Raw genomic sequence first — 22,483 nt, 5'->3', positions numbered from 1 at the left:
GCTGACCTTGCCACTTGGTTCTCATTTATGACGATCATCGCCGAATAGGAAATGTAGAAATTGGTCTGTAGTGCCGCCGCATACCGCCACTCTTGAACATCGCTGTACATACTTTGCAACCTGAACCTTGCAGAAAATATTTCCCGAGTTTTTATTCATAACGTTTGCAGTCCGCGCATCTGAACGACCAAACAGAAGCTGTTGTGTGGTGAGAAGGCCAACGCAGAGGAACACGCAAAAAAATTTTCAACCGCCACTTATTGAGAACTCCTTTCAAGGAGTGCATTTATCTGGAATTGGCACGATTACTACGAGTGGCTGCCTGGTGAGAGCTGATGTAACGAAATTCTCATACGCATAAAAGCACAAGAGGTCCTATTAGCTCTTTTTTTATTCCTCTCCATCAGGCACGCAAGTAAGATGTGGGCCCGTCTTCATCTCCGGGCTGAACGTGCTTTGCAGAAGAACTCGGCGAAGGCGATCAGGCAGGCCAGTCCGAGGCCAGCGAGCAGGACGACGAAGACGCCGCCTAGTTTGGGAAGGCCCAGCTCGACGGCTGCGCCAGACGGGCCCGCCCGCTCGGAGCAGCCGCTCGCTGGGTCCCGTACATTCCACCAACGCGCCTTCAGCAGCTGCAGTTTGCCGCTCTCCTGGAGCCGCAGTATGACTGAAGACAGGGGGCCTCGGTAAGGTGATCCTGCACCCACCATGAACAGAGTGAACATGAGCCATTCGCGTTTATGGACAATTTATTGCGCCGCAGAATATTTTTATCGCCATCAAATTATTACGATTGCGTTATTTCAAGGAAAGGCAATAATATATATATTGTGACTACGCAATAAATATTTTCCCTAAATAATGCACTACGGGAGGCCTAAAAAGAATTAACACGAAACAGTGGCAGGAAGTATGGTCAAAGCTACTTACCATTTGCTATCATGTTTGTAAGCATAAGTGATGCGTTATAGACATAGATGCATTAACTGTGTTCTCTGCCTATGGGCATATTTCTTGTTATTTTGTTTATCTCGCCGTGATCGGTTAATAGATATGTCATCAGTCCACTGAGGACGCGTTCGTGAGTCTTATCCTGGCCGCGAAAGCCGATAGAGATACGAAGGACAGGGGTCGACATCTTAATAATTGATTTCTTGATAGAGGGGATGCAGATACCAAACTTCAAAGAATAAGCACGTGTAAAATTTATTTCCTGAGCTTATCAGGATGCTCAATTGCAATCGAAGGCGTATAGAGTCGGGCGCAGTGCAATGCAATTGTCAACACTGCCCGGCGGGCAGCTTTTACATTTCCATGGGCATATCAGTTACATCATGCCAAGTGTAATCAACACAAAACAGATATGACGACGCCTCTCTATTCCTCTGCCATCTAGGGCGCCTAATTGTTTCCTATTTAGCAGACTGAAATCATGCATTTTAATCTTTCGCTCCGAGGAATACTCGCACAAAAGCGGACAGCTGCTTACAGTGGCGCAATAGAGGCGCCAACAGACAGCTGTTCCCATCATCATAGATTTCGGAACCGCGCACGATCACTGACGCTGGCCGGTCTCGAGGAGTGCGTCATGCGTGAGCGGCGCCCTGACGATGGCGTAAACCTGAAGTTATTGTGAAAACGCGTTGTAATTCTTCTCATTGCGCTGTGCCTTACCTAAGGCTTTTTCATCTCATTCTGAGTTCATTTTACCTAAAAGTATATTAGAAGTACAAAACATCAGCAGGCGAGAACCTTCTATGCGTACCTCTTTAATATGCCGCAGGCACTCGAAAGTAATCTGGAGCCCTACAAGGCAGTGTGGTTACACGTCGTATGAGGATTTTCACATCTGAATTTCTTTGCACTAATCATTATTGGTTTTCTTAATTTCTTTTATCACCGAAACATGCAAAAGGAACTGCGGGTACTAAATTTGTTGCGTGAACCCAGTCTAAAAGCGCAAGCTTGCAACCTACTTACATAGGAAAATAAAAATATTGGCCGAAAGTTTCAACTACTGCGTGTTAATGAGTAGAAATTTTGGTTGTTAGAATGTTGAATTACAGGCGAATGAAGTAGAGAAGAAATTTCGCTAGAGTCATGTAATAGTCGTGTAGTAATTTGTGTAATCGACGTGACCATTACGGCGTCGCTCATGGCTTTTCATGCACGTTTCCAACGTGGCTTTCCCGTTTCGATGCGATTGTGACAGCCTTCTTGTCAACATCAAGGAATTTTCAGAACTGGACTTCGTTTCATGTAATTTAGTCGAACCTTTGGTTGCCGACAATTATATCACCCCAGAAAAACGTGCCGCTGAATCTGAAACTCCCCTGTGCCTGTCTGCCAACATTGGACCGTCAAGAAGCATTATTGTGAGTTACAAAAGGTACATCACGTCAGCCTTCCTCTGTGGCGTGTAACCGGCACGAACATAACGTCCCCTTGTAAGTCAAGTCACCTTCTATCTGGCGTAATGTAAAGACTTAATGATCGCAAGTACGTTAGCCTTTTAAGCGCACTCTTATCTTGCGCTGATTTTGACGCATTGTCCATTATTTTACTTACGGCGCTAATTACTAAAACCTCATCTTGTTCCTTCTTCGCAGCAAGCCGCGGCAGCGAAGGGTACCGTCGCTGTTAAATCATTCACCCAACCAGCGGGCAGGGACACTCTAAGCAGCGAATGGTTAAGCAGAAAACGCTATCCTCCGCGAATCGTTTTTTGGAGCGGAAGAAAATTTCAAATGGTCAGCTCCTGCGCCTGCGTCCCTGGGGCAAAAATTCGGCAGCAGAACGGCCGCATGGCCCGTTCTTCGCTGCGTCGTTGCTTCGCTTCGTTTACGATGTAGGTCAAGCATTTGTTACGTTAGAAAACATGTGCTTTTATCGTTGCTATCTAATGTAAGCGATGCGCACTTAGGTTTTAAATATGCTTAAATGACGAATCTTACCCGTACGTTATGATTTAAGATGATGCTGTTAAATGCACTCGAAGTCTGTATTATGCTGCGTAGAACAAAAGGGCGTGTTTCGGTTCTGTACCTCTACGTGCACTGCCAAAAAAGAAGTTGCGTAGTATAAAACCACAGAAAACGAGGTCGCTGAAGAGATGCTTCGGGGAGGTGGACAGCATGCTTTTGTATACTTTTCTCACCTTATTTCCGGTGCTCGTTTCAGATCAATGCGTAATCGAAAGTAACCATAGAAATCTGCCTCAGGACATTTCCCTTTTAAACACTGGCTCACATGTGGCCAATACTTCTGATGAAAGCATAATGAGCTAAAAAAATATAAATGTGAACAGGCATAGCGAAATCTGACGACGACGATTTTATTTCGAGACGCCATTTCATGCAGAGTTATGCTTCCTAAACGACCGCAAACCCTGAAAATAGGGCTGAGGTGCATTGACAGTGGCTGACAATGATGCAGCCTTAACACCCTCTCTAAAACTCATGAGCCTGCCCAAACTGCCACAATCTAGCATATCTTGCTCAAGAGTCGTTACGATAGGCTGAAGATAGTATGTCCCTTTTGTACTTCGAGTGGCAAGGCGGTTGCTTACCGCAGTCTCCTGACATTGATGCGTGAAAATCAAAGCAAACAAAATCTAAAAAAGTAGCACTATATTTTACAAGAATAAATCTCGACTGAAAATGCCAACCTAGTTTTCACCGTGCGGAAAACAATTATTCCGCTCTTGTGTCCCCAAAACTGTAAATTCCTTCGGCAGATTATACTCTGATATTCCTATACGCACACAAGAATGTCCACAGGTTGCATCCATTTTGTCTTGAAACTTTACCCACACACCTCAAACTCAGCTCCGACCAACAATACCGCGACCAGAGTGGGAAATGACTAAGCAAAATCATCTTGTCAATAGCGTTAATGTGCTGCCGCCTTCCCGCTTCCCTGCTTTTCGGGCCACTCCCCACCCACCCCGTGGAGATTAGGCTAGGACGCGCAGAAATGAAGATAAATGAGAGACAGTTATTACATGTCAGCGCCCAGAACCACGTTATGAATGAGCTGGGACTAAGCTTAGGTAGAGCCAAGCCTTGATGACCTCCGAAAACTCCTCAAGCTTCTCTACTACCGAGATAAACCGACGCACCTGGCTTCCCGAAATGAGCGATACTTTCCCCCTACTTTACAGGCAAAGGCAAAAATTTCTTATACTAGTTCTCAGTTGTTGCTGGTTGGTACTAACATTTCAGAGATTCTTAGAGCGAAAATATGTGTATGTCGCTTTGGCCTCAGGGAAGAGCCTATAAATCGTCCTGTGACAAGTTCTGAGTCAAGGACTGTTCGGAGAAAGTATTACCGTGTCATATTTGTGAGAAGATGAGGTTACCTTATTTTAAAAATATTGAATGATTACGCATTTTCGGAAGAGCTGCAAGCAACACGTGCACAAAGAAAGATAAAAATCAGCGCTCGACCTTTTCTGTTTTTCTGTGTGTTCGTGTTGGTGCAAGCACTTCCGAAAATAAACTATTTGCACCAGCTAGCCCGATCCGTCACCGTTCTATACGATTATGCTGTCTCATAACCTATTACACAAATTCCAACTTCAAGAACATAGTATTTTGAAAAAAAGTTTCCTTGGTTACAGTTGCCGTGGGCCCGTCTTACAAGGCTCATCTTTCTTTGTGTTTCGCAGAAATTTAATCTGAAAAGCTACCATCGCGCAATTTTGTTAGTAAAGGGACCTGCTTTTACATCATGTTGCACTCCGAAAAGATCAGCACTTTTAAAGGCGCATCATTTGATCAAATACTTCAGCATTCTGCTTTTTTTCGGCTTTATGCAATTGATGCCCTGGAGTTTAGATACTCTTTTTAACATTACTAATTGCTGCGGGGCCTTTGGAGGTGAAATCTGAATGCTGTCATACGCACGGGGTACACCGCGTCATCTGCCTGTATTTCTGGAAGCTGCCTGTGCGTTTGCACAGTAGCATATCCAAAATTCTCGGGCAAAAGATTTCAAAATTCGGAAATTGTAAGACAGTGTTACGAAAATACTGATGATAATGGTCCTCTATTCTGAAATGTCGCAAAAGTTCTCTTACATAGCGCTTCCATCGATTGCATCAAATATTTGACTTCTATAGGATGCGGAACGCTTCTGACGAAAGTAAAAACGTTAACTGGCATCGGATGACCTGCGGGTAAATTGATTTTTATAACGACATCTTACATTATATGAAAAAATAGCGTTCATAAATGGTTTCCCGATGAAAAATACTTTTGTCCGAAATGGTTGGGTGTGATCGACACAAACAACTCACCTTGCGGCATGGCGATGCCGTAACCCTTGGTGTCTAGAAGGCCACCCACTTGCGTAAGCTGACACCGGCGCTGCACAATGTACTCGATGCTGGCGGATTCGGTGAGGAAGGCGTAGCCGCCATTTTCCACTCGCGCCACCCCCTCGGCATCCGACGAGACAAGGTCCGGTTGCATGGCATGCCACATCCTCTCATATGTCTCGTGCTTCGATTCCTGCGTGGTTCCCAGAGCACACTAAGGTTTACAGATTGCGCCATAAGTGGTAGAGCATGTGACGTGCTCGATTCTAGCAAGAACGTACGGGAGAGAAAAAAGCGTTTTATAGATTTATCTCCCACACTAGCAAGCTCTTCAGAATCCTGTATAATCTACCAAATGGCACGATCGCAAAATATAGTGTCAATGTTGAATTCTTTATCTTTTATATTATTTGCTCTCTCTCAGAACACACTGGTACACGTTGCTAAAGTGCTCTTGGTACAAAAGCCCCAATTACGAAATTTACACGGAAGAAAAAACGGGACTAGTAAAAACTACAGCTGTGGCGTCCCTCCAATGGCCTAGCTTTAAAACTGAATTGACTGGAAGACGCGCTGCCTAAATGGAATCGACAAATGCCTCACACCGTTCTAAGAAATAGAACAAACAAGCTGCTTACTTTGCAGTGCCGGAGGAAGGCTGCTATACCGGGTGTTTCAGCGAACACTTTCAAAAATTCTCATAAGTAGAATTTTCTTGGTAAAGATATGGCTTTTGCAGCATAGTATTACCAATGTTGGCGGACACCAGAAAACCGGTAAATCATATTACTTATTAAACTGGTTCACTAATTTTTAATAATTAACTTTTCAACTATTACAGTTAGGCGCCTAGTTGCAATTAGATATTTGTAGCCGGTCGTTAGTAATAGCCATATCAGTTTTTAGAATTTCGAAAACGCAATTACCCTCACCGCAGTGGCTCGACAAAGTCTGGCTGTTTCGTGCGAAAAATACATGCGCTATCGAAAGCATGCAGGCAAAGCATCCCCTCCAGTGCACGCAACTAGTCGAAAAAGCCAAATTTTGTCGAGCCACAGCGTCAAGGATAATCGCATTTTCGAAATTCTAGAAACTGATATGGCTATTACTTACGACCGGCTACAATTATCTAATTGCACCTAGGCGCCTAACTGTAATAGTTAAAAAGTTAATTATTAAAAATTAGTGAACCAGTTTACTACCTAATATGATTTACCTGTTTTCTGGTGTCCGCCAACATTGGTAATACTATGCTGCAAAAAGCCATATCTTTACCAAGAAAATTCTACTTATGAGAATTTTTTAAAGTGTTCGCTGAAACACCCGGTATAATGTACACAGCAATTCTCAAAAATAAAAGAGGCGGCTATCTCTTATGAAATTGCATGGTATGCAATTTTAAGCAAGTATTTTGGTTCCGTCCGCTGCCAGAATGCCAATTCAACATGACTAGTTGATTTGCAGCAACTGCTCCAACGCGTCACTCCTACACTATATATTTGACGTTGTCTCCATACATATCTACCATACAGTCGAAGCCGGATGCATCAAACTCAGAGGGGACTATGAAAGATTTGGATATACAGGTAATGAGCTTTATAAAACATGAGAGTACATATCTTCATAGGAAACCAAGAAGCTAGACACCACGGCACCCACTCTACTAGGAGCCCACCTCTAGCTAGGCGTTGCTAGGCCTAACAGGCTTCACATCGCATCCGCAGGGACGGGAGTTCTGAACTAGCCACTAGCTATAATAAGGCATCTAATGTGCTAGGTCTGTATTAGGAATAGAATAAACGCGCGAAAAAATTAATGTCCTAATGGATTTCCGAAACGTTTTCGGCAGCGGAACTCACCAGGCGATAGCTGCCGTTAGCCTTTTGTCGCTTAGGTTGACTTCACCGCATGAATTATAGTGAGGGAAACTAGTACCAGAGATCGAAGGCTGCCCTCAAGCACACGCCACCTCCACCTCGCAGCACTGTATGACAACGTCAGGACTGCCAAGAAGCGCCCAAGGCTGCAGATGCGACCAGCATCCGCGCGCGAGAAATAGTTTAGGTTTCTGGGTGTTTAACGTCCCAAAGCGACTCAGGCTATGAGTCACGCCGTAGTGAAGGGCTCCGGAAATTTCGACTCCCTGGGGTTCTTTAACGTGCACTCACATCACACAGTACTCTGGCCTCTAGAATTGCGCCTTCGTCGAAATTCGACCGCAGCGGCCGGGATCGAACCCGCGTCTTTCGGCTCAGCAGGCGGGCGCCATAGCCACTGAGCTACTGCGGTGCGAGAAATGATCGAAAAATGCCTTTAAAAGAAGCGCAACTCGAAGAGGTACGGCGCAGAATTATATATTCGACAACATGGGAAATTGTTGGTTGATATGCTGCGCTAGGTCCCTATGCTTTTACACGAGATTTTCAATGATCGGTGTGTTTGATAAAGCCAGTAGTTCGAAATGTACGGGTTCGATACATCCGGGCTTCACTCTACAAGATCAAAGATCTAAGGCGATCATTACGTCATGCGCAGGGGAACCATATTGCTTCGAGTGAAATATGTTGCAAACATGTAAAAAGTGCGTCGCTCAATTTGTCATAAAAACCTACCAACGAAATTGTGTGAACCAAGAAAAAAGCAAAAATCAGTCTGTAGAGGGGGGGGGGGGGGGGGGAGGGGAGAAAAATGCAATGCCTTCATCAGTTTTTGGCAAATGGTGGGAAAATGGTTGTGACCAATCGTGCAAGACAACCATAATCTAATAAGATTAGATACAGAGTTTGTCCTCTGATACACATAGCATGAGTAACGATGTAGATTCTTTTCAGCGGTAGCGCGACAAGTGCATATATTTATATCCCAAACTACCTTGAAGAAGGCCTGTGTAGAGCCTGAGCGGACGCAGCCAAAGCGAATCTCGGACTGCTTGGCCAGGTCCTCGACGCTCTCCATCGGAGTGTGCAGTCTCTCGCGCGTCAGGAATGCGGTCAGGTTCGCCGTGTACGACGAGACCAGGACGAAGGAGAACAGCCACCAACTGGCAGCGATGATGCGTGTCGGCGCCGATCTGAAAAATAGATGGTATGCCTGCTGCACGGCACATGGTACGCTCCACATGCCACATCACTGCAGTCAAAGAATACGAGTTTGTATTACACTAGTCAAAGAGCTCTGTATCAAGGACGTTCGGGATACAGTCTGCAATATCCGGACACAATTTCGAGCTGTTCCTTTTCCCCTTCATGCAAGTTAATGAGGCTGACCATTCTCCCGCAAATCAAATTGAGCGACTGGCCTTCAAAGCCGTTCATTGTGATCTGTGACATTTTTTATTGGGTCATCGATTTTCTTTTTGCTTCAGTGCATGTCGTCCGTGAAAATATTTTATTCTTGTAATCTCTACCAAAAGATATCCAAACGGCCTATAAATGCTTGCCAATACTACAGCCTTATTGATAGGGATATATAAGGTGTGTGAATTGGACACATGGTCAAGAGAATTCTTGTTGCCCATTACTTATCGGACTGCGGGATTTGACGTGTGCACTTAGGACATTTATTGCGCCATAGATGTCTCCACAGACCCTTACAGCAAAGCAGAGTTTAAGGACAATTAATACCTTCTTCTACAAATGAGAGAAAAGGATATTGGCATTGAAGCGTATGTACAGTGAGACTAAATACCAAATATTCTCGAAATTGTGCGTGCATCCTCGCCTAGTGCAGGATCTGGAGGTGCTCGGTGAGATGACATCTAGGGATCATAGGATGGTGAGGTCTTCAAATTACGTTGATTTGAACAGGGAACGTAAAAAGTAGTGAGGAAGAGGCACTTCATCGAGTTAGCGGCCAAAGGAAATCAAGAGGACTTCAGGATATCGTTGCAGACAAGGTATTCTACTCTACCCGAAGACGGTGACTTTAGTCTTTAGCAGATGAGAGATATGAACGATCAAATATAATTACGCAGTGCGCGATAGAAGTAGGTGTAGGGTAGCTAGACAGCTAGACAGGATATTAGCAACCTCTCACAACAGACGAAAGATCTGATTAAGAAACGCCAATGTACAAAAGCCACTCATCCCGTAGACAGGACAGTTGTTGCAAAAATGTGAAAAGTTATCAGTCGCGGTACGGTAAACTAATTAAGGGAGTGTAACAGGAAACGCAGCCATCAGTATCAAAAAAATGGTAGCCTAATAGCGTTCGAAGGGAAATTAGTTATTGGCAAATTAAGATGGACGAATGACAAAATCATGAGATCAATGTAATGGACAATTTGGGTCAAATAATTATTGTAACCGTATAAAAGAATTTAAGTATTCCACACAGATCTCTACCATAGGCGAAATAAACACGATGCTAACGGTGAAGCCGTGATGTGGACGAATCGGACATCTTGTCGGTAACGAAAGAGGAAGTAAAGAAAACCTTGTATGAAATTGAAAGGAAGAAAGCGGCTGTTTAGGATCTGGTAACTGCAGATTTGTTGAAGGACAATGGGGACGCGTAGCCTGAAACACTTGCCGCTCTACAGACTGCCGGAATCGTTGAGAACGCTAACATTTTAAACGTTTTAATGCATAGAGAAATGGAAGCCAAGAATTTAAAAAAAATTAAAGACCGATCAGCCTACCGTACGCCTGTGGTATGGTATTTACTAAGACAAAAGCTAATGGAATCCAGGCAACAAAGATTTCTATCATCCGAAGAATAAGGCTAGCTTCCAGAATCGCTACTAAATATTAGACCATATCCACGCCATTAATAAGACAATTAAGAAATAACATGGTTTTAACAAATATGAACACGACCTTCGTTGATTATGAGAAAGCATTTGACCCAGTTGAAACCTCATCCTTCATGCAGCCTTTCCGTAACCGCAGTACTGAAGAGGAACATGTAACGGTACTGAAAAATGTCTACAAAAATTGCACATCAACCAGAATCCGTCACTACGAAAGCAAGTAAACGCGACTATGAAACACTGTTCATCGTTTCTTTAAGCAGGTATTCAGACAACTGGTTCTAGAATAGTTGATTATAAAACCTAATGCAGAATGTTTTAGCATACTATGATTTATCTTATTACATTGCCTTCCTCACACTGCCATCAGATAATCCTGTTTTGAATTGGAGCCGCGCTGTCGCCTCGATCACGAGCGAGCTGTGAATTGTCGATTTCCGGCGGGGGGCCTTTATTACGTGACTTAGGTTGCGGCTCCGCACGACGCTTCGTTTAGCATCCACGACGTGGCGCAATATGGCGACTGCCTTCCATGTCATTGTTTTTTGGAATAAAAGCGGCGAGGACACGTCCTCAGTTATAAACAATGTGGCTCGCTTCAGCTGGAACCTCATCCTATGTCACCTGCGCGGCGACGCTGCGCGCCTCTTCCCAATTCCTCCGCGACGCGGCGCAGTACAGCGGAAGGAAACGCAGTTTCCCTGAGCTCGTACAGGTAGAGAAAGCAAGTGACCGAGCAAGGGCTACACAGAGGGGCAGCAAACGGCTTGTGCCGCTATCTACGTGTTACATGACTGTCAACACTTAACACACTGGGCCGAGTAGTAGTTACGTTCGGCAATCGTTGGTTAGCCATGTTTTCGGGTGCCAGTGTAATTTTTATTTATTTATATAGTTATATACACTGCAGGCCAACAACTGGCCCAAACAGGAGGGGCAATACGATACAAGGCACTACGATACAAAACAATGATGAAAACTTACGAATAGGATTCAGCTCAGTATTGCTACTGTCAGTTAAGGATTCCGGATCTTAAAAATGCTCATAAAAGCAAGAACACCCGCTCGTCAATAAAATCATTTGGCAGTACACTGCGTGCCCGTATTTCTGCATCTTCGTCCTTTGAGCGCTGCTATGATTCTATAATAGACAACCAACTAGACTAAACACTGCCCCTGCAATATAATGATGTCTTCTTTCCAAGTACAACAGTCAGCCGGTTCAGATAACCACTGTACCGGTGCCGTCAGAAGTAAATGGAAGGCAATATTAAGGAAAAAATGTAATCATGGGCCCCTAATTCTTCCATCCTTGAATACATATGTGCAGCGTAGTTGTGATTGCGCGAATTGCACTGTGCACTAACAAACATGCAGTATTATGCTTTAGATTTAAAGAAACTAAACCTTTTTCACAAAGTCGCCTTCTATTTTACATTTGACGGCCAGTGTACATTCTAAGGCTAACGTCTCCATTGTACTAACATCCCCAAACACACCATTATACGGTTTCACTCCAAGCTCATCACATTTGTTGAAACATCCGCTAAGCTTCCTATGAAATGGTACTTCGTTTTAAACGAAGCTGCGTTCCATAGCTTCACTACAGCATTATTGCACATGCGCTGCCACTCACCTCGGTGACGTCTCACATCCCTGCCGCATGATGGCGCTTATAGTGAACCAAAGGCTGTTGAGCAATGTGAAGTGGCTGGTTCCAACTCGCTTGTCACAATCTGTTTTTTCAACACCGAATATCCTTTCTTCCTGCTGCACCTTACTAGTGCCGGACACCATTATAACATCCAGCCCGGCCCGACCCCCACCCGCACAACACACACCAGCACGTGTCCTAGTTTCGTTGCCGCAACAGCAGCAACGCCCGGCCGAAGCGCACCTGACGCTCCACCGGAGTGTTTCTACGCGGGACACGCAGCACAGCAAAATGCTCACGACCACGTAGGCCGTTGCCACGAGCAACCACACGCCCGCGGTGAGGGGACAGAGGAAGAAGAGGAGCGATGGTTCTTGATGCGGCTTCCTGTACAGGATGCCCACTCCCACGGTCATGAAAGGCATGGTAAAGTCCACAACTTGCTCACGGGCGTAGGTAATGGTCAAATCGCCTATGGCCAGGTCAGCCTCCTGCATCGGCATAAAAAGACGCCTTGGTCAATGGTTCACGTAAATTCGAAGAAGAGTAAACGGGCAGAGCTCCGGAGCGGTTAATCGGGGAAATAAAAACAATGAGAATAAATGGGCCGTCTCTTGCAACCGATAAAAATATGAGAAAGTTGTGTGCAGCAAGGTAGAGGGAGCTAACGTGTCAAGCTCGTCAGCTCAGTTTGTTTTCAATACATATATGCATGTTTCGAAATGGCAGTCTTTCTTAGCCCGCGTTACGTGGGCTACGCCTTGAAACGCCGCACATTTTATATCGCAACTTTCCAAAGCAAGCAGTTGTAGCAAGAAGGAAGAGAAGGTAATAGACCATTCATGACGGTATTGACAAGGCCTGGACTCTCGATGGCTTAGAGCATTACGGTCTCAACGTCTACATCAGGCACCATCCGCCTGATTGCGATTACTGGAAACGCAGAAAACTCAAATGTGCTTTATAATATTGCGTTCTAGTTTGTCTCGAGCACGATTCATAGAACGTTCTTGTCAAGCAGCCCATGTTGTTGCTCACTCATGCCTGCTCGGTTGTCAAACCCAGGCATTGCGTAAACGTCCCAATCTTTCAGCAAACGTCTGCTGATTGGTAGCTTGTCACAACGTCACCTGTGTGTTGGACAAAGCATTTCTCGAACAAGCCAGCGTGTTGGCAGACTTCGTTGTTTTCGCCTTCTGGGGTTGTTGAGATGCGCAGTGACCTTAAGATAACAGGCGCCATTTTTATTTCGTACTAAGTATTCAAGCGCAAATTTAACTTTCGCAATACCTTCCTGTAACCTGTAGCAAGCGGTTGCTTATAGTGGCCAGCTTTACGGATTTACATTAGATGCCTGACTGAGAACAAGACGTGGACCGAGACGCCACTTTAACCTGAAAGAAGCGCAAGAGCGTAATCGGGTATTTTAAAGATTATCTATGGTTATGTGCATATAATGACTGCCAATTAAAAAAAATACTTTGGCACTCGTGTACAAGAAAACCAGAACATAAGATGCTACTGGTGAAGGGTATTCTTTAACTGGAAGAGTATCCTAAAGTTGTATAGCAAACAGTACCGAAGCCCAGTGGGAATGCTCTGAGAAGACGGAGAAACAAAAGGCTGCTGCAGGAGCAACAAATCCAGCGCCCTTCGTTGCAAGCATGAAGGTTCCGTTCGATTATACTTACAAGATCTGCCCTCATTATGTGTAATCCTAGTAATACACAATCAGCATACATAAAGAAGGGCGATATAAATACATTTTGGCATAAAAGCCACGTGTATATTAATTTGCAAGTGGAGTCAGGAACTCTCATATTTTTCCTTGTACAGTTCCAGAAGGCGCTGCTGATTGTCGCCGTCAAACCCAGTGATTTCTTTGTTTCCAAAAGAGCCCGGGCACTGCTGGCAGTTGCTGTGGGCGCCTAAGAGCCAAACTGTGATGGAATTAATAGCAGCGGAGCCAGTGATATGCGGAAACGGACTGTGGCGTTTAGATATAACTTCCGTTCCTTTCGCATAATTTTAATAATATTCAAGATTTAAATATGCAAGGACCAAATTAAGCGTGAACAATGAAACGAAAAATACAACCTAATTTTCCTCCCTTTCGAAGTGTTTCATATCAGTTTTTAAGAAAAATGGCCTGAACTTTGATGTTTCGACAAACCACTGTTGTATTTGGTCCACGTGAATCAAAATTGTTGCAATCGTTCTTCCACTTCATAGTTATCATTTTCAAACTTCATTTTACTCTGGAAGTTTGTGCTCACGTGCATAGCTGAATTCCGAAGCTCGAATAGAGAGAAGAAGTTAGTCCAATAGTTCTCTCCCCCATACATACATATAAGCAGGTATGCTGTTTCAAGTTCGCCGCAACTGCTGTAATACTAGGCTCAGATCCAAAGCTTCTGCCTTAGAAGATTCGACTTCGAAAAAATGGACAAAGGGGCGAGTTGTGGCCGAACTGTCGTTCAACCGTAAGACACCACTACCTCACATGCCACTTGTGGTATCAGGGTCGTACCAGAACCTTAAATGGACTGAGGTGGCTGCGACCACTGAGGAAAAACGAAAGAGCGTGGAGTTTAGGCTTTACGTTGTTGCGTTAAGGATGGTGCCCAAGGTAAATATTCGTACGACATACAGCACTCACCCTGTCGACGAGTTCCCGCACCATGCCGTTCCAGTGCCCCTTTGGGTCTCGACTGCCGTGGGCTCCGTCCCTGACAAGCCTCAGCTGGTAGCGAAAGCCCAGTGCCATCGCGATCTCCCTGAGCAGGTCCACGCAAAAACCTTCGAAGCGATCGTTTCCTTCCAATTTGTGCGCAGACTCCTTGAGCATGACATATGGCGCGTTCTGAAAGATGGATGACATGGGCCTTTGGTGCGGACTGGAAGTATATGCTAGCTGCATGCAGAAAGCATGCTCCTACTGCGAATGTTTTTTGAAAAGAATGGTTTAGTTATTGTTTTTGTTTATTGCATTCCATTCAGTATTTCTGAACAATCCAGCTATTGCACGTCATGGTTACAACTTAAATTTCTGGTCTCAGAAGAAGCAGTTGGCGCAGTACCATATTTGCTGATAGGCAGTGCACTTTGCGACTAGTGTATGTTAATAGTAGACGCAGACATCACCACTCATGTAATTTACTTGGTCATTAAAAAGGTACGTTAGCTCTATTTGTTGGCTGCACCGGTGATTCTCTGCGCAATGTACACGGAACGTACACTTAACGATCATTTTTTTGGTATAGAGAGAGTATAAATATTTCCTTTGCTTGAAAACTAAATTTTTTTTTTCAATAATGGCAACATAACTCGGTTATGCCAGTGGTAAGGCGCTTGTGGTTTTTGTTCACACGTATGATTTGAGCAGCATATTGTCAGTTTTGTAGGATAATCCACGCTGAAAAGAGAGAGTTATTATATTACCTGACCTGATTTTGTTGGAAGTGGTAATGTAAGGTGATAATTCTTGGATTCTTTGTAAGGTGGAAAAGATAGCTCTTTTTTTAGCGAAATGCTGAGCTACACACACGCCGCAAAAAGTTCACGTTACGGAGCATTCTTTTCAAATATCCTTAATTTCTTCTGCAAAAGATACAAGCCACACATGTGAACACCCTTACATTCATTGAGAGCATGGAGCGAAATATACGAACCAGTAATGTCGTAACCAAGAACGTCTTGTTCTTCAGAGTGTTGAGTATTTCCTCCTGAAACATCTTTTCTGTTCGCGTAATGCGAAGTCCGGAGGAGGCGCTCCAGGTTCCTACCTGCCGAGTACACACATAATGCATACATGATGCAAAACACATGAAGTAGCCGCGTCTAGACCACTCATGAAAGAAGGAATATCAGGCCACTCAAAATAAATCCACCTCTTGACGCATACATTTCAGAGATTGTCTGTGCAATATCCTTAATACGCAATTTCTTTATAATAAGCGAGTAATTACTCATTGGCACCCACCCAAGCGCAGCCATACGGCTACAAAGGGATGCTATACAGCTTCCTCAGAAACTTCTTAGTTAAAGAAAAATTCGTCCTGGTCTTGGGTTAGAACCTGGGACCACCGCTTCACCGGAGCTGCCGCTAGTGTAGTCGCTAGTGCAGTCGCTCTACCGACTGCTCCGGTGAAGCGGTGGTCCTGGGTTAGAACTCCGGAACAGAAAAATTTTTCTTTAACCAGCAGGTTTCTGAGGAAGCTGTATATATACCCTTTGTAGCCGTACGGCTGCGCTTGGGTGGATGCCACTGAGTATTTACTCCCTTATTACAAATTTACTCCACCTTGGGGGATTCCCCTAAATATTTCACCAACCCTTCCTTTATATTTAATAGGCCCCCTTAATGATGGTGTGGTAATGTAACGGAACCGGGGTGGAGCGTCGTTCACAGACCTCTGCACGTGTCCGGGAGGCCCTAGCCCCAAATGTGCTAAGGGTAAAACTAAAATGAACGCTCACGATACGCTGCCCACAAATCCGCTCTCTACAATATGCTGCTACAGTCAGTGGACACGTTTCTCTTGTCATAAAGCATTCGCTGATACCCTCTTAGAACTAAAACACCATCGTCACACCCTCATGCGTTGCAGCAGCATTAAAAGCAAATGCAACAATTGCAGAAGCGCATCATCAACTAGCTCGCGCTAGTAACCCCCATTAGAGTGGATATAATCGCCCTTCAATTCTTTCGCCGTCATCTTTGTTCTTTCCGGAATTCAGAAGCCCTTGTAAAGTTCCGCTTAGTTTATAATGTATGCTCATCCCCAGATGTTTCTGACGACATCGCAACAGTAGTTTCTTGCTTTCTGGTCTTATTTCTTACCTATTCTGATGCACATTTCCTTTAGCAAGTGTGCCGCTCCGTTTCTAAGTTTAGTTCCGCGTCGCCGCACGCGCATGGCTTGCATTTGCTTCTGACATTCCCAAAGTACCTTTCGCTCGACCAAACCGCGAAGACGACCAGAATATACAGACTGCGAACTTGATGTTACAGCGAGGGTAAAAAAGGAAACATTGCTATTTTTCCCCCAATATCTTGGCAAGAAGCTTTCATGCACCCGGGGAGACTTCTTTTCACGCGTCTTTCGCAACGAGGCCGACCAAGCTTCTAGGACGCAGCTCGCGTAGAAACGACGTGCCGTTCTAGAACACCGGCTTTTCAAACGCAAAAAAAAAAAACTGCAAAGGCAGAAAGAGACGTGAGAAGTCACGATATCGAAAACGCGCAGGCGTTGAAGGAGGCATCTATTCTAAACACGCGTCTCCACTCTAATACACCCCAGTTGACGGCACATTGCGAATAGGGGTAAGATTTAGCACAAAAGCAAGGCAGGCCAGAAACAAGAAATACCCCTTTTTAGGTATACACTTCGCTGCAGGCACTTCTTCATCACGGCACTCTACAGAATAAAATGCCTTTGTAATTCTCAACTGAGCTTAGATGGGTGCCCCGAAAGAAGACCATATTAGGGGGAAAAAAAAATCTCACAGCGCGTTTAGGCGCAATCGATAAGAAACAATTAAACTTATGAGTTGAGAGCGTTAAAGATGGCTTTCGTGGAATTGAAATAGAAGTTTTGGCTGACATGAAAACTAGTAAAAAATGTTGCCAGTGAGTTGTTAACTCAATTTTGTTGTTCTTAACTTTTTGAGTAAGGCACCTGACAGCTGGTGAAGATTTCTAGTGGTCTTTAATAATACCAACGTAAGTTTTTAAAATTTCGAAAGCACTATTGCTCTTGACGCTATGGTTCAACAAGTTTTGGACTTTTCTGCAATCTTTCGAAAAACACGCGTCTTTGGGGGGACTCACATAAATGCTACCATTACATGTCATCGTTACGGCGCACATGCTAAAAGGCATGCCGCGACACGTTGCATGACACGTGACGCACAATAGTGAACAATCTTAAGCAACCGGCAAGGACGCCAGGTTTTAAGTCAATAGCGTTAATGGCACCGTTGCCAATGCAATGAAAAAGGCAGAGAGGCGAATATCTGGCCTCGGCGTTGTGAGTGAAAAATCGCGGGCTTGGTTCTGGCAGCTGTTGCCCAGAGAGCAACTTACGAGGCAGGTGCTCTACCTAGCTAACGTCACCGTACGGCGTGCGTCATCGCAAGCAGCTCCTCGGTAGTGAAAAAATTGCCCACCGTGGCAGGTGGCAGATAAATTAATGGTTGGTCACTCAGGAAAAGCAACCTGGGTTTCACAATGCCCGCTGCTTGGAAAACCTCTCATCGTAGGTTAGTGGCGCATGGCTTAACCGCAGCATCACTGCGCCGAGAGGGTTACGAGGTCTGCTTGGGATCTGGAATGAAGAGAATGACCTTTTGCAGATTTGGGAATTGACCCATTACCCTATCACGTCATGCATTTAAGATACAGCTCAACAGTCCCCTCCATTTTTTTAATTGCTCACGATGTGGTGAAAGTTTCTTTAATCAATATTAGGAGTGGTTATAAGACTCCAACTGAACCATCCCTAGGTGGGCTTCACTTAATCATCCCGCATTATTCTGCCCCGCCTATGATTATACCTTTGTGTTCTTCACTAGCGGAGCGAAGACAAGATTGTGGTTACGATAAGTTGGTAGCCACAAAATGATATCTGATTTCTACAACCCTGCGAATTGCCACTCGTGGCGCTGGAATCATAGCATGAAAATTTCCAATTTCTATTACAAAAGAACTCATATTAATATATATGAGTTTATTTATATGAGTTTATATTGAATTCAAACTCTCATCAGCGGCTTGGGCAAAGAATATGGACGTAAAGCAGTCGCCTAGAATGGAGTCACCATGGCTTGATTATATGTTTTACTTTACAAGCACCTAAGGTTCATTTTTAATACATAAGCTCCAGCAGGTTTAGAATCAATGACTAGGAAAGTGAATGCTCCTACTTTTCAAGAATTTCCTGTCATATAGTCATATGTTTGCGACGTATGCCTCGGTCGCCAGAGTGTAAAAAAAAATCCAATGACAACCAACGCAACGCTCTTCCAACAATTTGTAACATACATTAGAAAGAACTTAAAAAAAAACTGAAAACAAAAGTGCCCTTCTCGCACCGCCAGGTAGCACAACAGGCACAACATAGAAAATTGCGCATCGTACGGTGAGCACAGCCCCGCACTAAAACCGAGTACCTTACCATTTCACAACGAGGAAAAGATCTATGCGCCATTAACAGCAGCGGTCAGAATCACAAACCCCAACTGGCAGTCAAGCTGAGGTCTTCTCCAGCGAGCCACGCGAGCAGCTTCACCAACCACTCCAAAAGAGTGGATCGAATGATCCTCTGGTCTGAAGGAAAATCTTCGGGAGTTTCGCATTGCTGAAAATGTAAAACACTGCGAAATGGAAAAATTGGCAGCGGGATACATCTTGACCGACCAAGTGAGGAGTGGTGTTTATTTTGCGAAATAAAACAATGAAGTTGTGAGAGAAAGTGCAATCTATAGGCTTGTGGTTCTGAGTTGGGAGGCAGGGTGCTCTGTCACATTACTGCGCACAAAAACACACACAAAAAAACTTTATCCGAAATGAAGCTGAAATTGCGCTAATTGCACAAATTAATCCGGACATGTTCTTAAAATAAAACACGGGAAATTTGCGGAACCATAATGAAGGCCACGCAGGAACTTTATGCGTTCTTCTGGGCGTTTGGGATTTTTGCGCTTTTTTTATTTCAAGCGATCATACACCAACCGAACCACTTCTTCACCCTCCAGTCACATAGCTATGAAACAGTAACCGAAAGCTTCATACTCGTCAAGAGTACAATAGAAAGCGCTACAAACTGTGAGAATGTTATTGTGCCTGAATACAGACGTCTCTAAATCATCGCTGCCCACCCAAACATCTCTCATTGTCCACAAGTAAGACACGTCAAGGAACGAATAAAATGGAGTGAGGGACGCGATAAACTCGCGAACGTCGCAAAAAAAGAGGGCCGGTAGACATGCCGATAAAAACACAAACAGCAGACGTATGCAGGACAAGAAGGTGTACTCGTGACGCCCAGATTGCTAAGAAGGCGAGGATTCACTCAGCAGGCTTTATCTGTGCACGAGTAGACACAGATTCATGCTAACGCATGCACAAGCGAGCAAGGAAATGTTACCATGTAACCAAAAAACACCGAAGTGCAACCGACCGAGGCAAGTCCCGATCGTTTCAGCTGCACAACGTGAAGAGAGAGGTTGTGGCGTCTTCCCGAGGAGTCCAGCCAAATGGACCCCGTCAGGCCCGAAAAGGGAGTCTGCGTAAACATGGGGAAAGAAAATACTGTGACAGTAATATGCATTTTGTGCCTGCACCAAAAAACGTACTACATCACTGAACGCCTCTCGAAGAGCATATTTGATCTTGTTGCTGAAAGACATTTGCTTTCAAGTACCACAGTCTCGCAAAAAACGAAAACCAGCGCCACCAATACCGCATCTCCTGAAATTATATCGAGGTTTATGTTGCATTTTCTTGAGAAATAAGAAACAGCCAGCAATAAAGTGTGCCGCAGATTCAACAAATAAGAATAGTATTTTTCCACACAAACATAGTAATGGCAGTATTCCGCTTTCTGAGCGAGCTCAAAAAAATAAGAAGGTGCTTCATCTTTCTGCAACCAAGAGCGCCTCCGTAGCTGCGACACTCGAGCTCACATTAGGGTACAAGAAAGCGTCAGTTTCTGGACATGCGCTTCAAGCTTGCTGAGCATCAGAAACTAAAACACATTCTGAAGCATCCTATAGCACATTCATCAACTTTTTCCTTCTCTTTCGGTGGTAAACTTCTGCGTTGATTAGGAAGTTTTCAACGCTGGGAAGAATCGGTATCCTGGACTTCAGACCAACCACAGGAAGTGTTTCAAGCCCTCCAACTTATTACACCTATCTAAAGGGAACTACTTAGGGGTCGCATCGTAAAAGTGGATGGTCCCGTATACGTTGCTTACACTAGGCCGCAGATCAAGGCCTTAGGAACGCAAGAGACCGTGTGAGCGTTTAGGCCCAACATGGATGTTATCCAACCGTTAAGAGTTTCTTCCACAGACAAGCTTAAGTTAGGAGAGTTGAACTTATATATCTCAGAGGAAAAACCGCAATTGTCCCTCTGATTAAGGCGATTTTAAATGTCCAAATAACTACGCTGCACTCCTATAAGAGCTGCATTCACGTTGTGAGTGCATCTTATTGTTTACTTCTGAGAGCGGCCAAATCTTCTCAATACACGCTGAAGGAGTATTCCGAATAGTGAAAAAGGCGTCTATAAGTGCTACATTTCAAAACGTGTCTAAACAGCACTCAGCTTTCCTCATCAACTGTAACTCCAACGCCTTCACGAGCGCTCCTCTACTCAGTTATTTCGTGCACCGATGGATTTCACAGATTTCAGTTGCAAGAGGTTCCTTTCAAACTGCTTTTCATCCACCAATCGGTTTGGCAGTGCACTGCTGTTGAAAACTTTCGGCACAAAAAGCCAAGCGTGCAACTAAGATATTCCGGTGAAAGCCACGAACATAAACCGATGACTAACTTCTAACTGTAAAATAAAGATTTTAAAAAGCAATGAAGAAAGAGGATTAACTCCGTAGTTTTGGCCATTTGTTCGAGGAAAGATGAAAAGTAAACCTTGCATTCGCACCATAACACAGTTTTTTGGTCATGCCAGACAGCTCGAAAATCACGTAAGCAAGCAAGTCTGAGCTTAACTACACCTATTGACCATGCACCGCAGGCGCGCCCTATGCTAGGGTGTCCACCTATTCCTGTCCTTTAATAGCAGATGCCGCACCTCCTATACCTTCGAGTGGAGATAACAGCCCCTCAGTGCCTCTCAAAATTCTGCGGAGAAAGCAGAATGGAGAACCGCATTAATCACGGAGACAACGAACCTAAAGAACAATCACCACAGGTCATCCAAGAACCAACAGAAAAAAAACTGGGCCTCAAAAAGTGAATGCACCAGTCCTGAAAACCGACGTTTACCAAGCAAACTAAAGAGGTTGGTGCTCATCACGTGCGGGTCAGCAAGCTTTTGGAGCATGGGCCGCAGCCGAGGCTGCGAGAGGCACAGGGCCTCTGTCGAGATTCTGCTTATTCTGAGCACGTCGGCCGCTGCTCCGAAAGCCCGTGCTCGGAAAGCCCGTGGAGCAGGGCACGAGGTCACGCCGAGCGAGGACTTGTGCCGCAGGGGCATTAACAATGCGGCTGCTGCTCCGGGTACACTGTTGCCTTATATACCTCGACTTCGAATTCAGCAGTGTCAGCAACACGAAGGGCTTTACTTTTGTAGGTTACTCAGTCTTCCAAAACATGTGCGACGGTTAGCAGCGCTATGAATAACTACTACAAATACGAATTAGTCGTTCCATATAAAAAAAACGCAGGAATAACCATTATATAGGAGCTATTTATTTGCATTGCATATTAGTGCTGTGCATTTTATTTGATGAAGAATGCACCTAACTTTTACCAAACACAACTTTATACACAAAAGCTATTGGCATGAGCCTGATTATGGCAGCTACCGCTTTCTTACTCGACAGCCAAGTAAGCATTAGGCATAAAGTCTATTTTTACTTCACAAAATGGCCACTTTCCCCTGAGGTCTCCACATGCCTGCTCTTTATCCAATAAAACAACGAGTGCATAAGGCAAGCTCGTGCCAGTTGGCCAAGACCTGAGGCTTTGGGAGGATAAATAGCCCGAGGATCGCAAAACGAGGTGTATC

The 22,483-nt window shown here is 44.6% G+C and overlaps 1 protein-coding gene across 1 annotated transcript in view; it reads right to left on the bottom strand.

Annotated features, from left to right (window-relative positions):
- Positions 1-373: 373 nt before the first annotated feature.
- LOC149360218 (glutamate receptor ionotropic, kainate 2-like) overlaps positions 374-22,483 on the bottom strand; it is a 56,034-nt gene continuing 33,924 nt past the window's right edge. The window contains exons 8-14 of the mRNA XM_089569220.1: positions 19,908-20,012; positions 15,396-15,509; positions 14,384-14,587; positions 11,707-12,215; positions 8,192-8,390; positions 5,300-5,513; positions 374-697 (exon numbers count right to left, since the gene is read on the bottom strand). Coding sequence (XP_089425346.1) covers positions 435-697; positions 5,300-5,513; positions 8,192-8,390; positions 11,707-12,215; positions 14,384-14,587; positions 15,396-15,509; positions 19,908-20,012 — 1,608 coding nt within the window. The 3' untranslated portion in view covers positions 374-434. The remainder of the gene's footprint in view (positions 698-5,299; positions 5,514-8,191; positions 8,391-11,706; positions 12,216-14,383; positions 14,588-15,395; positions 15,510-19,907; positions 20,013-22,483) is intronic.

The sequence above is a fragment of the Amblyomma mixtum genome, chromosome 2 (assembly GCF_055824585.1).
Source record: "Amblyomma mixtum isolate Tamu chromosome 2, ASM5582458v1, whole genome shotgun sequence".
Classification (NCBI taxonomy): Eukaryota; Metazoa; Arthropoda; class Arachnida; order Ixodida; family Ixodidae; genus Amblyomma; species Amblyomma mixtum.
This window is presented reverse-complemented; position numbering and strand designations above follow the sequence as displayed.